The 12,870-nt window shown below is 39.3% G+C and overlaps 2 protein-coding genes across 2 annotated transcripts; both read right to left on the reverse strand.

Annotated features, from left to right (window-relative positions):
• Nucleotides 1-9,173: 9,173 nt before the first annotated feature.
• Nucleotides 9,174-9,506, reverse strand: LOC108829677 (uncharacterized). The gene has a single exon (XM_018603287.1). The coding sequence runs from the start codon at nucleotides 9,504-9,506 to the stop codon at nucleotides 9,174-9,176; it is 333 nt and encodes a 110-aa protein (XP_018458789.1).
• A 199-nt stretch (nucleotides 9,507-9,705) lies between these two features.
• Nucleotides 9,706-10,950, reverse strand: LOC108829678 (uncharacterized). Its single transcript, XM_018603288.1, has 2 exons — nucleotides 10,437-10,950; nucleotides 9,706-10,340 (listed from the first exon to the last, which is right to left on the reverse strand). The coding sequence occupies exons 1-2, from the start codon at nucleotides 10,948-10,950 to the stop codon at nucleotides 9,706-9,708; spliced, it is 1,149 nt and encodes a 382-aa protein (XP_018458790.1).
• Between the last annotated feature and the right edge of the window lie 1,920 nt (nucleotides 10,951-12,870).

The following is a 12,870-nucleotide window of genomic DNA, read 5'->3' on the forward strand; positions in this document are numbered from 1 at the left end:
ACTTCTGTGATTAGGATGTTTAGACATGAATTGCAAACCCATAGAGTGATGACTTCAATATTTTGAATCTTTGAGTTCCTGCTGTTTTCAAACCTTTTCCAAAGACTACTGTTTTTGCTTGAGGACAAGCAAATGAGTAAGTCTGGTATACTAGTATTTTATTATATATTTAATCTGTTTTCTAGCCTGTTAGGTATGTTTTCAGGTTCAGGAGCATTTTGTGAGAAAGTGATGTTTTTGGAGCATTTTGGAGTGCAAGAGATGATACACCCGAGTTGACCATTCAAGACCAAGTCGGAAGTCAACATTACGATAAGAATCGATCGATACTCATCCTGAGTTGTCGATCGATGTAGCTGAGAAGATCTGCGTACTAGAAGATTATAATCGAACGATACACATCATGTGTTGTCGATCGATATCGAGGACGAAATGGTTTAGCCGACTACTTCACCAAGACTTCACCAAATTACGAGATTGCCCCTGACGAGTTTTTAACCTAATGGAAATGCTTAAATATTCCTGCTAAGTGTCTTTTGACGGCAACCTTCGAAAGAAGCAAGCTTTGAACAACTCAGAGAAAAGCAGAGAGTGTGAGAGAGAGACTAGAGTTTTATTTAATTTTTGAGAGATTGGAGAGATTTCTCATCTCCTTTTGTATTTCTACTTATTTCTATCTATGCAATTTTTTCATCTATCCATTGTCTTGAATTGCTTAGCTATGTTTGAGTAGTCTACTTGTTAGATCTAGGATTTAAATAGGTTTGTGGAATTAGCCCCAAACTATAATTGCAAAGTTGTGGTACTCATCAAATGGATTGCACACTATGCTTGTTCTAGATTAGCTAACTAGAACATAGATCACTAGGATCTTTGATTATCTTGAATTATCCATTTGAGCTAGCTTGTCTCCCCTTGAGAAGAGCGACAGCTCCTCCTTGAGACCTAGTGTTCATTATCGGCTTGCGCCTAGGCATATCTAGAAGCCGTCGATCGATATCCCGACAGGTGAATCGATCGCCGAGCGAAAGGTGTATCGATCGATATCTCGAAAGGATGTCGATCGACTCTTTTTCTGTGTCAACATACGACAGTTGAGGCCAGAGATCTAGATAATTTAACCAGTGATACATCACTAGAGTTAAGCAACTGAGATCTATAGTATCATGCAAGCAACTTGTTAAAGCATTTATAGAAATTATAATCTCCATTCCTGAATAGAAGCCCTATGTCTAGCACTCTTTATCACATTAAAACAACTCATCATATTGTTAGTTAGAGCGACTACCTTGCTCATTTTAGGAATTGCTATTTTTATTTCCATCATATAAACCAACTTCACCTAGGATTGATTAGTAGATTTTATTTAATTGGTTCCCTAGCTCCTCGTGATTCGATCCCTAAGTACTACAGCTGTACCTCTTATTTGAGAGAGTAAGCTCTACTGGGTAATTTGAGCACTATCACTTAAGTCTCAGGTTCGTTGCAGTTTGGACGTGTATGACCATGTTGTTTGCAGTTTGACACTACAAAAAAACGTGGCCTTAACGACCAACATTAACGACCACAAAAACGTAGTCGTAATTTTGGATCTATGTTACGACCCATTTACGACCAAAGCAGAATTGGTCGTAAATTGGTAGTAAACTTGCAACTAATACATGTAGTCGTAAATTAGTTGTAATTTTACATCTAGTTTACGACTACGGTCCCTGCTAGTCGTAAAATAGTTGTAAATTTACGACTTATTAACAACCAATTATTTACATCCAATTAACGACTAAATTACGAGGACATTAGTAGCACTTTGGTAGTTAATTTATCATTACACGTAAAAACGTTGTAAGATCGTCACCTACCAAAATCGAAATTTCTCTATAAATATGACCTTCTCCCTCATTATTAAGATGCACCAAAAAACGAAAAGAGCAAACAAAAACGAAAAGAATATAAAAAATGTCTGGAAATATTTATGAGGTTCGGAGTTGGATGTATGCGCATAAAGATTCAAGCGGAAGAGTAACAGACGAATTTCTCAGCGGAGCAGAGATATTCATGTACCAGGCCAGACAGACGCCTCTGACAAAGGAAACGGCTAAAATGTTCTGTCCTTGTCGTAAATGCAACAATACAAAGTTTGCTGCTAGTGATACCGTTTGGAAACATATAGTAAATAGAGGATTTACTCCACATTACTATATTTGGTTTAACCACGGAGAAGGTGATAGTAGGAATGAAGCTAGTAGTAGTAATCAGGTTGAAAATGTTCGTAATAGAGTTGAACCACATTTGCCTTCTGAAAGTGTCATTCAAGAAGATCATATGGTAGATCATGATAGAATGCATGATATGGTTACCGATGCATTTCGTGAAACTACATCAGTAATAGAGGAGGTCGAAAATGTAGAGGGGCCTAACTTGGATGCAAAAAGATTTTATGAAATGCTAGCAGCAGCTAATGAGCCAATTTATGAAGGTTGTAGAGAAGGTCTTTCTAAATTATCATTGGCAGCTAGGATGATGAATATCAAAACTGATCATAACTTACCTGAAGTTTGTATGGATGCATGGGCTGAGTTGTTTAAAGAGTATTTGCCTGAAGAGAATTTGTGTGATGTATCTTATTATGAGATTCAGAAACTTGTTCATAGTCTTGGTTTACCTTCGGAGATGATTGATGTTTGTATAGACAACTGTATGATATACTGGGAAAAGACGCAGAATTGTTAGAGTGTAAATTTTGCAAGAAGCCACGATATAAACCGCAAGGACGTGGACGGAATAGAGTGCCGTACCAGCGGATGTGGTACTTACCTATTAAGGATAGACTGAAGAGATTATATCAATCTGCGAAGACGGCAGCATCGATGAGATGGCATGCAGAACATGATCAGAAGGAAGGAGAGATCAATCATCCCTCTGATGCAAAAGCTTGGAAGCACTTGAATTCGGTGTACCCTGATTTTGCAAGCAACCCCCGCAACGTTTATCTTGGGCTCTGCACAGATGGCTTTAGTCCATTTGGAATGTCTGGAAGACAATACTCCCTTTGGCCAGTCTTCTTGACGCCATACAACCTTCCACCAGAGATGTGTATGGAAAAAGAATTGCTTTTCATGAGTATATTGATACCTGGACCAAAACATCCTAAGAGGTCCCTTGATGTTTTTCTACAACCTTTGATAGAAGAATTGAAGGAATTGTGGTCAACAGGCGTGCAAACATATGATTGTTCGACGAAAACAAATTTACAATGCGAGCAGTTCTATTGTGGACTATTAGTGACTTTCCTGCATATGGGATGTTGTCGGGTTGGACGAGTCATGGAAGACTATCTTGTCCATATTGTATGGGAAGCACAGACGCATTTCAGTTGAAGAATGGTAGGAAGACGTCTTGGTTTGATTGCCATCGAAGATTTCTTCCCATTAACCATCCATACCGAAGGAACAAGAAATTGTTTCGGTCAAAAAGGGTTGTACGGGACACCGCTCCACCATATTTATATGGAGAGGAAATCGAGAAGGATATTGATTACTATGGTGGATGCAGCACAGTCATCAAAGGCGGTAATTGGCATACTCCTGCAAATATGCTTGATGGTTACGGGACTCAGCATAATTGGCACAAGAAGAGTATATTTTGGGAACTTCCATATTGGAAAGATCTACTTCTGCGCCACAATCTTGACGTGATGCATATAGAGAAGAACTTCTTTGACAACATCATCAATACATTGTTGAATGTCCCCGGCAAGACTAAAGATAACAAGAACTCAAGGTTGGATTTGCCTGCATTATGTTCTCGGATTGAGCTGCATATTAGAAACGATGGGAGAATTCTAGTTCCCATTTTCAGATTGTCAGCAGAAGCAAAAGCAGCGTTGTTCAAGTGAGTGTCATCAGATGTGAAGTTTTCTGATGGATATGTTTCAAATCTATCAATATGTGTTGATCATCAGGGACAGAAGTTTTCATGGATGAAGAGTCATGACTGTCATGTTTTTATGCAACGACTTCTACCATTTGCATTTGCGGAGTTGCTTCCAAAAAATGTTCACGAAGCATTTGCAGGTAACAAATTATTAAAGTTATTAGTTCTTCTTTTTGGAAAAAAACTTATAATTGTAAATTATTTGTAGGCATCAGAGCTTTTTCAGAGATCTCAGTGCACGCACCTTAACTGTAGATGTCATGAGACAACTTGATGAGAATATCCGGATCTTGATGTGCAATTTGGAGAAAATTTTTCCTCCGTCCTTTTTTGACGTCATGGAACATCTGGTTATCCATCTTCCGTATGAGGCACTACTTTGTGGACCTGTTCATAATGGATGGATGTATCCTTACGAGCGAGCTATGAAATATTTGAAAGGGAAAGCAAAAAATCTGGCAAGGGTGGAAGGTTCAATAGTTGCTGGGAGTTTGAATGAGGAAACATCTCACTTTACGTCCTACTACTTTGGGTCACAAGTCCGGACACGGAAAAGGACTACGAGCAGATATGATGATGATGGTGTTATACCGACATATTTTGGTGAAGATGTTCCAGACATTTTCTGTCAGATTGGACGGCTAGGTGGAAAACTGAAAGAAGTTTGGTGGTCGAGTTCAGAAGACGCTCATAGTGCCCACACATATATACTCCTTAACTGCGAGGAGATTGAGTTATTTGAAAGGTAATTAAAATTATTTTGCTTCTAAATTTTATCACACATATATACACTTTAATGATCATTTTGTTTTAAAACAGCGATTTTGTTGTCCAAGTCGAAGAGGCTATACCAGGAGTATCAAACAATGATCTCAACAAAAGGAAAGACCAACACTTTGTGAAATGGTTAAAAACGCAGGTATACATATCACACTATATATAATTAACAAAGTTATATATATATTCAGTGAAGTTGTATATATGTTGATGTTCTAGGTTCAGTATGATGATCAATTTTATCCTCAGTGGTTTCACGAATTGATACAAGGTCCGGTCGGTAAGGTCACCACAGCACCAATGTATTTCACACGAGGATACACTTTTCACACTTACGAATATGGAAGTCGGCGAGCAACAATGAATTATGGAGTTTGTGTAAAAGGTGAAACAGATTTCTATGGAATCATACAAGAGATCATCGAAGTGGAGTTTCCCGGCGTAATAAAGCTTAAATGCGTTCTTTTCAAATGTGACTGGTTTGACCCCACAGTCAACAGAGGTGTTCCGTATAGCAAGTTTGGTGTTGTTGATGTAAATGCTACACGGAGGTACAACAAATTTGAACCTTACATATTGCCTTCTCAAGCAGACCAAGTTTGTTTTGTTCCATACCCGAGGATCAGACAATCTGGAATATCTTGGTTAGCCGCTATGAAAGTTACACCTCGGGGCCGAGTATTGAGTACTGATGAACAACCGCCTTTACAAGAAGATGCCGTGAATGAAGTAGAAGTACCCGAACAAGCGGAAGATGTTATCTTACTCATTGATCCGCATAATCCGGGATATGAAGAACTTCCAGAAGATACAATGGACGAAGCCAACGAAAATGAATTTGAAGAAAATGATGAAGTGGATGATGTTTCTGATGACGAGTGATAATGTTTCATCATGTTCGAACATTTGTGTTTTACTATAATTAAACTTTTGGTATTGCATTTCAAAATAATATATAACTTATCATAATGTTTGTGCTCAATTATAGAAATTTTGTTTCAAAAATAAAACATTGTATTTTGGGTATGAAAGTATATAAAACTTATGATATTTGGGATATGAGGTTTGGGGTTTGGGGTTTGGGGTTTCGAGTTTAGGGGTTTGGGGTTTCGAGTTTAGGGTATCAAAATTTGATAAACCTCTTCAAATTTTTCGTATTGTCATGTTAGTCACTAAATGGTCGTAAATGGTTTAGTCCCTCATTGGTCGTAAATTAACAACCATTTTACGACCACTAGTCCCTCATTGGTCGTAAATTAACAACCACTTTACGACCAAACTTTGATTAGTCGTAAATGGGTCGTACATGTACGACTACTGTACGACCATTCGTCTCTATTTGGTCGTACATGTACGACCCATTTACGACCATCGCTAAAATCCTATATATACCCATCGCCTCGCCATTTGGTTGCACACTCACATCTCACTTCCCTCTCCCTTACAACCAATCGACTTCTCTCTAGGTAATTTTTTTTTTAGTTCTAGGTGGTTAGTTAGGTGATTAGATTAGGTTTGGAATTAGTTTAGGTTTGGAATTAGTTTAGGATGTAATTAGTTTATGATGAAATTAGATTATTTGTTTTAGATTATTTTTAATTAATTATTTGAATTGTTTATAACCATCTATTTTTTTTTCAGATTGACGATATTGTTATGGCTGGCGGTAGAAAGAGACTTAGAAACCGTGGCGGAGGGACCTCATACGGGAATACTTTTCTCGGTCAGACGTTGGATCCATCAGCTTCTACTTCCCACTCTTCAGACTATGTCCCCGAGAGCCAAACTCCCAGCGTGCCTTATGTGCGTCCGCAGGCGTACGATCCTGCTGCAGTCGTACCTCCATACTATCCGCAGTATGATGCCTCGTACTTTCCGTATGAGGAGCCTGAGCGTGATCAGCAGCCGCAGCAGCAGTCTCAGGATCAGCAGCCGCAGCAGCCTCCACAACAGTCTCAACAGCAGCCTCCACAGCCTGCTCCACAGCCTGCTCCACACCCAGCCCCACAGGCTGGTGCATACCAGATTCCAGAGCAGGTTCCTATAGCTCCCGGTCTTCATCCAGATTTGTTGGTGCCATTGAATGCACCATATGCAAGATATTCCGTGGAAGACATTCTCCAGATGCCGGGACGAGAAGGTTTACCAATCATCGATCCAGATCTACGACCCGGCACGACTTGGTAATTAATTTTAAATTAATTAAATTAAATTTTAAATTTATATATAACAATTAATTATATATATTATTTCAAATTTTGTAGGTTTAAAGCGACCAATAAGGTGGGAAAGAGCGTTGGGAATCTCATCAGATCAAACTTCCGGCACGCGCATCCGAACTGGACTCTTACACCGGACCATGTTCGCATTACTTGGTTCAAGGTCTTCGCGGTTAGTTTTAAATTTAATTATTTTTATTTTAGATTTAAATAACAATAATTTGGTTAATTAATATATTTTCATGATTTTTTGTAGCAAAAATGGAATTGGCCTCTTGGGATCAATGAGACGGTCAAGGCAGAGTTCTACAAAAATGCGGGGGCTCGCCTCAAGAACATTGTTGGCGACTGGAAGGAAAAATGGACTCATTACGGGGATGACTCCAAACAAAGCTACCTCAGCGAGGACGTTTGGACTAACTTGAAGGCTTATTGGAATTTGCCTGAGTCAGTCCAAAGGTCTCTCACTTGCTCTGCGGCCCGGATGACCCGAGATGATGAGGGTAATCTGCCAATACCTCATACTTCCGGATAGATTCCACACGCCCAAAGGGCCCTGGAAATTGTAAGTTTTTGATATTTCTTATTTTTTATGACATATATGTTAATTAATTATTTATTAGATGCTAGTTTAATTCATTTTTTTTAATATATGCTGCCGCAGAAGGAGCACCACCGACTCTGGCCCGACTTTACAAGTTGACCCACCAGCATGCCGATGGAACTTTCTCTCATCCTCGAGCAGAGCAGCTCTGCAACGATGTAGATGCTCGGATTCAAGAGGTCCAGACTCAGCTGACGTAAGAAAATCCGGATGGTGCACCGATCGAGCTTTCTCCCATCGAACAAGACAAAATTTTTGAGCAGGTAAAATATTCGATATTCGATATTTTTAATTTATGTTTACATATTTTTTACATATGTACTAATTAATATCTATTTATAAATTGAAGGTCGCTCCGAAGAAAAGGGGACGTATACTAGGAATCGGGAGTGTGAACGATGTTCCGAGGGCGAGAGTTGAACACGCTGCTAGACGGGAAGCAGATTCCTCGTTCCGGAGGGACTTGGAAACTGCGAACGAACCATAGCCGACCACAACGACAAATTTAAGGCTATGGCTAACATCTTCGATATGCTGTTAGGTTCAACCCCACACGTCGACCCGTCGGTTGCGTCAGCGTGGCAGAGCATGCGTTCGAGCTTTGCCGGTCCCGACCCTACTCCGGAACAGCAGGCAAATTTGGAACGGGAAGCGGATGAGAGGACTGCTGAAATCTTCGATGATATAAACCTTAATGTTTAGTTTTTTCGGTTTTAATTATTTTGTATTTTGAATATTTTAATTTTATGAATGTTATATATTATATTTTATGGAATTTATCAAATTCGTATTTTTTTTAATTTTATGAATTTTAATTATTTAATATTTTTATTTTATTTAAAAAATTTCGTAATTAATATTGGGCGTTGTAAATTGGTCTTAAAGTAACGACTAAGGTACATCTATCCGAGATGCAAGGTAGTCGTTAAATTACGACCAGTGTACATCATCATCGATGTACTTTAGTCGTAAACGTATGACTCATTTACATCTAATATACGACTACCATTTCCGACTCATTTACGTACATCTGTTTTACAACCAAAATGGGTAGTCGTAAATGTACGACTGCTTTACGACCAATCATCCGAGTCGTACATTTACGACTCATTTACGACCAATTTTGTTAGTCGTACATTTACGACCAATGTACGACCAATTGGTGATTACGACCAGTGATTAACGACCAATCGCAATTGGTCGTAACTTGGTCGTAAATCACCATTAACGACCAATTTACTACCAATTATGTAGTCGTTCAAGGCATGTTTTCTTGTAGTGTGAGCAGCTGTAAGCCTTGTGTAGCTTACTCGGTTTGTGTTCTCTGAACCTGGATAGCTCCAACCAGATTCCCATCTTAACTTCTTTTGTCGACCCGGACCACGCTTTACCTCCAAAGGAAGACATTTGCGGATCTCAACCTTTCCAGCACAAGGATATATGTTCTGTGAGTACCTTGCCTACAAATGCTCCCTTGAGTATAGCAGAGACACAAGTAAGGCGATATGCAACTTAGAAAAAGTTTCAGCAGTTATAGCATGTGAGCAAGGAATTTTCTCGATTTCGTAGACACCACAATTACACTTGATCTGTTGCAAATCAACAATACAGTTCTGCTTCCCACCTGTTATAAAGAATTTTCATCCATCAATTGGTTGTACAGACATAGTGTCCTCTATCTCTGACTGAATCGCCAATAAGTGCTCAACTCCCCGACTATGCTCAGATGTGAGACTCAAAGCATCTTCTCTCCTTTTCCAACACCACTTTCCCAGCTTCTCCCTTATAAACTCTAAAAGGAATGATATAGAAAATCCTCTTGCTGGTTTCAATGCGGAGTTAATAGATTCAGCTATGTTGCTTGTTTTTAAATTGTACGTATCTCCGTGACAATGAACCTGTGACCATAGTCTCACGTCCGCGTCCTCCAAGTATGTTGCCAGCACCGGATCAGCACTCCGAATCTCGTCCATCTACCGGTGGAAGTCGTAAACTGTATGAGCATAAGCTGCGCCTTTAACCAGGTACAAGAGATGTTTTGCCTTTAAAAAATTGACAATGTTCTGTTGAAGTTGATAATAACATATTCCTCGGGTTGCTCAAGGAAACACCTTGTCACATGCGCTTTTAATAGCTCTGTGACGGTCGGAGACTATCACCAAAGCATGGCCATCAGATATACACCTGCTCAATTGTGTGAAGAACCATTCCCAAGAGTCTTTCAGCATCTACAATTGCAAAAGCCAAGTGAAATATCTGAAAATTTCCATCTTGTGCATCTGCAAATAGCAGAACACCTCCATACTTTCCACTTAGGTGAGTCCCATCAACCACGATGACCCTTCGCTGATATTGAAAACCAGTAATAGATGCTCCAAAAGCTAGAAACAGATACTTAAATCTATCTTTATCACCAAGTTCTATACTAGTGATAGTACCCGGATTTGCTATCTTGATTTGCTCCTGATATGAAGGCAGCCGCTCATACCCATCTTCTGCTGATCCTCTTACCATTTCTTGGGCATATAACAATGCTCTGTATAAAGTGGTGTAGTCTAGCTCCATTCCACACATGTTCTTCATTGCATCTTTGATATGCTTCGGATTTTGCACATCAATGATTCCAACGCGATCTATCCAAAGCTTAGCAACATACTTTGGAGTAGAATGTTTCCATTGAGACACTCGATCAGACACCGAACATATGTGAGTTTTCAGATACTTGGTTACCCAAAACGTTTTTGATCCATGTTTCACACCCGCTCTAAGCTTCCATCCACACCCAGCAACACGACATTTTGCCACAACTAAATTTTCCGTAATCTTTTATAGTATGAAGGAGAATTTCAGCTTCACTGCTGTCAACCGCAACTCTGAAATCAGTGCTTCTCTGCTAAGAAAACTCTGGTTGACGTAGATATTGTCAGAAAATGCCATATTCGAGCTGCCTCCTCCACTAGCATATGGCGTTTTGAAACCCTCAAAACTTATATCATCTGCCTTTACTTCATTATCATCCTCATCTTTCACTTTTCCATAGACACTGTAATTTTCAAAGTCATCCTCATCTACTTCTGCTATATTAGGGACATAAGCATCCTCCTCCTCTTCACCCGAAACTTCATCCCCATCTTCATAATATTCTTCTTCTCCCTTATCTGAGACTTCATTAGCATCTCCCTCCTCATCTGCGACTTTAGTGGCATCACTAACAATCGTCATTCTGCCTCGACTTGATACACAAAGACGTACATCATGGGTTTTACATATCTCGACCAAGTTTCGAACTTGTCTATCACTTGTGACATGAATATGAGGAGTATCTTGAGCTTTTTGTTGCATCATTTGTTCTGGTAAAGTGTAAGTAAAATCCACAACCTCTCTGTTCATGTCTAGGTGATAATCTTCTTGAGCCATTTCAACGAGATCGGCATGTGTAGAACTATCACTCAAAAATTACATTCTCGCTCCCTTAACATTATCCACCACAAAATCCCAACAATTATCTCTGAATAACCATTCTCCGTAGACTGCAGTTATAGGCCGAATCAACTGCAAAAAAAAATCATATTAGAACACATTACCAAACACAGAACATCAACTTATTAAAACAAAGTCATCGGAGAAGACTTCTTATAAATTCTTCTTATGAAGTCAACTTATGAAGTCAACTTATGAAGTCTTCTATGAGGAAGACGTACATAAGACTTTCTTGTTTAGCTAAAAACATTATTAAACATCAATGTTTGTAACTTTATAATTATCACCAATTAAGTTATGAATTCGACTATGTAGTCCCAATATTGAATTATAAACATGAATTAGCAAGAAAATATTAAAAATTTGTTTTAATTTTGGATATATTTGAATTTTAATAAAGATTTAGGTAGAGGACTTCAAAGGAAGTCTTCATCGGATGACTTCAAACAAAGTCTTCCTCTGATGACTTCATACGAAGTCTTCTGTTTATGTCATTTTTGCAATTGCAAATTTACGAAGGAAGACTTCTTAAATAAAACCTATTTTTTTTCTTTTTTGGAGAAGACTAGTCGGATGACTTCTATCGAAGTCTTCTCTCGCGGGAAAAGGTTTGACCAAAACCCAGAATTTAACTCGAGAAGAAAATCACAAAAATAAGTTTCATTTAATATAATAGGTTCATTTACCCTTACCCTTATGTCCCTTTCCTTCTCTGATTATATTTTTTTTCTTCTGAAAATTGAAATCACTAAAACGAGTACGACAGCTCGTCTTGTCCCCAATCATCTCCGGCGTGGATGATCTCGGCCATTTCTCATCTCGTCCATCATCGTCTCTGTCGTCGCTCATCTCCGGTGTCTCTCATCTCCAAGGTAATCATCTCGGCCGTAATCACCTCCGCTATCTCTCTGTAATTGAGCTAAACGTGTTTGCTTGTTGTGTGAAAAGTCAAAGCTAAGAGTATGGAACAATAACGACGATGCAGCACACAAGAACACACCTAGAATTGTTAAAGCTCGAGCTGTAGCTTTATTGACTCGTGTTAAGGTTCTAGATGGTTCTAGAACCGACATAGTCTTATATGTTAGATATATATATTGTATAGATAAGTACAAAAGGAGATCACGTAAGATTGTGATAAGCTTGAGTTGTTATACGAGATCTCCTCCGCCATGTTGTATATATATCACGTTAAGGTGATGATGTAAAGTAACAAGTATTCTCCCTCATATCTCTTGATTTACATGGTATCAGAGCCTATCAAAGGCAAATTTTTTCTTTGATATTTCTGGTTTAGTCGAGAGGTTGTGAAAACATGAGTGGAGAAATAGTGAGTTCGTCAGGAGATGCAAAGATGTCACCGTACTACTTGGCGCCGTCTGATAATCCTGGTACGGCGATATGTCCGGTGACGTTGACTGGTGATAATTACACGGAGTGGTCATCAGAGTTGGAGAATGCTCTGAGAGCGAAGCGCAAGGTTGGCTTCATCAACGGTAGTTTGAAGATGCCATCGGAGACGGAGAAGCCTGTGGAGGCAGAGATGTGGAAAACGGCAAACTCGATGATTGTAGGGTGGATAAGAGCGTCTATCTCTCCATCTATACGATCAACGGTCCCGTTCTCACCGGATGCATACAAGGCAGTGAAAGTTGAGGTTGATGCACTTGAGCTGAGCAGAACATGGGATGTTGTTGATTTGCCTGAAGGGAAGAAGGCGATTGGGAGTAAGTGGGTCTTCACTATAAAGTATAATGCAGACGGGACAATTGAGAGATACAAGGCGAGGCTGGTGTGTTGCGGCAATCATCAGACAGAAGGAGAGGACTATGAGGAAACCTTTGCGCCTGTTGCCAA

Source organism: Raphanus sativus, chromosome 6 (genome assembly GCF_000801105.2).
Source record: "Raphanus sativus cultivar WK10039 chromosome 6, ASM80110v3, whole genome shotgun sequence".
Classification (NCBI taxonomy): Eukaryota; Viridiplantae; Streptophyta; class Magnoliopsida; order Brassicales; family Brassicaceae; genus Raphanus; species Raphanus sativus.